The sequence below is a fragment of the Dermatophagoides farinae genome, chromosome 10 (genome assembly GCF_024713945.1).
Source record: "Dermatophagoides farinae isolate YC_2012a chromosome 10, ASM2471394v1, whole genome shotgun sequence".
Taxonomy (NCBI): domain Eukaryota; kingdom Metazoa; phylum Arthropoda; class Arachnida; order Sarcoptiformes; family Pyroglyphidae; genus Dermatophagoides; species Dermatophagoides farinae.
The window spans coordinates 1,289,603-1,292,991 of NC_134686.1; the positions used below are offsets into that span (position 1 = coordinate 1,289,603).

At 29.8% G+C, this 3,389-nt stretch overlaps 1 protein-coding gene across 1 annotated transcript; it reads right to left on the reverse strand.

The window, feature by feature from the left end:
* Positions 1-100: 100 nt before the first annotated feature.
* Positions 101-1,081, reverse strand: mRpL32 (mitochondrial ribosomal protein L32). Its single transcript, XM_047053324.2, has 2 exons — positions 888-1,081; positions 101-820 (listed from the first exon to the last, which is right to left on the reverse strand). The coding sequence occupies exons 1-2, from the start codon at positions 976-978 to the stop codon at positions 237-239; spliced, it is 675 nt and encodes a 224-aa protein (XP_046909280.2). The 5' UTR covers positions 979-1,081; the 3' UTR covers positions 101-236.
* Positions 1,082-3,389: the final 2,308 nt, after the last annotated feature.

Below are 3,389 nucleotides of genomic sequence, written 5' to 3' on the forward strand. Positions count from 1 at the left end.
GTGCTTGTTTGCTGTATTGTCATCATCATGATCATCATCATCGTAATTAGAATCATCAATTTCCCATGGAAATGAACAACAACAAAAAAAGTAAAGAAAATTTTCCTTGTACTAATCTTTATTGTTATTAATATTCATAATATTTTTTCTATTCAAATGAAAATTTTTTTTTTTGTATACAACAAAATGAATTCCATGATGATAATGATGATTTAACGGATGAATAGTGAATGGAATCAATTTTTATTATTATTCTCATTATTTGTAATGAAATCTTTTGGATCTATGATAACATTTTTTGGATCATAATTTTTAGATCCAGTAGATTTTGTCATTAGATTACGGCTAAACCATTGTGGACGTGGATGATCAATGTCAATGATTTCAAATTCGCGTTTTAATTCCTCTTCATGATGACTAGTGGATGATGATGTTTGTTCATATTTTTCATTTTCGAATCGAAATAAAACATCTTTTTCTTTCGGTTGCAATGGATTCGTTTGTTCACGTAATGCATCGCGCATTCGTTCCGTTTCTTCTTTAACTTTACGATAACATGTTGGACAGATTGCATAATATTCATGATGATCACCACATCGTTCACAAATGATAATATCATTTCTTGTTCTCAATATCTTTGCATCCGATGGATAATTTTCAACACCAAATCTTCGTTTTAATCGTTTTTCAATGGTTCTACGTTTTTTTGGCACACCCCATAATAATCCATCTTGCATTAAATCATTAATGGATGTCGGTGAACCACCATTTGAAATATTGGGCAAAGATGATTGAACAATCACTAGAGCTGGTGGAGCACCTACGGTAAAAAAAAGTTGTCATAATTTTTTTTTCTCTTTAAAAAAAAAAATAATTTCAACACCTACGATTTAGAAAATTATCCAAATTGAATAGAGAAAGTCTACAATATTTAATCGTTAAAAATATGTTCTTTGCAGTAGCAAAAAATTGATTCATTTTTCACAAATACCAAAATTTACCTGGAAAACAAAAATTTAAATTCAATAATATAAATCGAACACATGTGATTGTATTTAGACACAATAAAAAACATTTTCCAAGGAAAATTCTTTCAAATTGCAAAAACCCATTTTCCAGAAAAAATTTTTCATTCGTTTATTCCTGATTCTAATAGATGGCAGTCATTGACAAAACGGAACTACACAATTCACCCACACACACACACCGAATCTTGATGATGATGATGATGAATATTCCCCTTATAAGGGATCTTTCTTCATTATAATAATGTGTCCTTAAAAAGCAATATAAATCGATGGACTAGACAAACAAGACGACATGACATGATCATGATGATGGTGATAATAAAAAAGGTCTGCTATTCATCATCAACATTTTTTTATTATTATTATGTCATCGACCGGATCAATGTTAATTTTTTTTTGTGTTCATATTTGATGATTAATTGCAAAAAAAAAAATTTTTTTTAATGATAAAAATCAAATCACAAGATTTTTGTCGGTAATTGGAAAGACATGATAATCTTGACCGAATCACAAAAAACTAATCATCATCATCATTTGTCCATCACACGTGGCGTTGATCTCGATGATGATGGTGGTGGTGGTGGTGGATGGCTAAAATGACCAAAAAAATGATAATTCCGATATAATTATGATTAATCTTAATTGCTCCATTTTTTTTCGTCCATTTTTATTCTCCACACACTTTTATAAATGATGAAACAATGAAAAATGAACTTCCATCATCATCATCATCATCATCATCATCATCATCATTAAAATCTTGACCCGTATAAAAGAATTGAAAGTGTCATCATCATCATCATCATTCAGTGTAAGCGATATATTGTGTGTGTGTGTGTGTGTCTGTAAACACAAATGAAAAATTTGACAATTTTCACATTTGACAATTTTCTATTGTTTTTTTTTTTTGAATTCACTTGAATTTGTTTTTTGGATTTCATTTTCTGTCCAGTTTCACAGTTTTATTTTCCCTTCCAATAGCTTTTCATTCAGTTTTTTTTTGTTTTCGCTGTTGTTGTAGTTGTTGTTGTTGACATTAACCATTCTCACATACATCAAGTTTTTTTTTCTTCTAATGATGATATTGTCAATTTTCAAGTGTGTGTGTATGTGTGTGATATACATGAATATCATGATCCGTCATTCATATTCACTCTCGATTATCAACATGTTCATGATGATGATGATGATGATGATGATGATGATGACAATGTTGAATGTAAAAGTGGGAAATAGTGAGATATTTACCTGGTTTTTTTTTGTTTTCATATTTAAACACAGGCCATAAATGTATGATGACCATGAGCTTGTAGCATCATTGTCATCATATATTCCCACATTTCGAAATAATCATGATCAGCAACAACAACAACAACTGACTAAAAATTATTGTCACCATGAATCCACCATGTGTCATGTGTGTGTGTATTCCATACACCATTATATTTGATAATAATAATTATTACATGGACAGAAATTTTGCTTTTATTATGATACAACAAAACAACAAAAAAAAAAAACAGCAACAGGTATCATCATCATCATAAAATCAAATCAAAAAAAAAATTCATCTGACAACAGGATGATGATGATGATGATATGATATGATTATTTCTGTCATCAAAATCATCATCATGAGAATGATGATGAATAGAAATCTTCTGTATCTCATGATTCATTAAATTCATTCATCATGATGATGATGATGATGATGATGATTGTTTTGATTTAAAATATGGATCATCATGTCATGGACACCTCAAAAATCGATGAGAAAATTTCTTGTTTTAGTATTTCAAAAACAAAAAAATTTCCAGAGGTCCATGATATGTTTTTAGAAAATATATATGGAATCGAATCAAGAATATATACAACCTATAATTCGAATAGAATCAATCATCCGGAATCAATATTTTTGTGTGTACGTGTACGTGGGTAGGTAATTGAGTTTTGTTTTATTGATTTTAGACTTTCAAACACACACACACACACAAGCCGCATAAATGGTAAAGATCACTGACTTTTATGTGTGTGTGTGCGTGTTTGTTTGTCGACAATTTTTTTTTTTTTTTTTTTTGGTTTTCTCGTTATGGTTCAACAGTTTCCGACGACTACAATAATGATGATTACATTTCCGTTTTTTTTCATTTTCATTCCCTTGTCGAATATTCTTTGAATTACAACACAAAGCCGAATCTCAATAGGCTCTCTTCGTGTTGTTTTTTTTGTTTTGTTTTGGATCAAGGTCCAAAAAAATGATGATGATGACCATATGGATAGTAATGATAATTTACAGCCATTAGTTTTGGGTTTAGATTGTTTCGATAAGTACACACACGCTATACGATCAATATGATTACC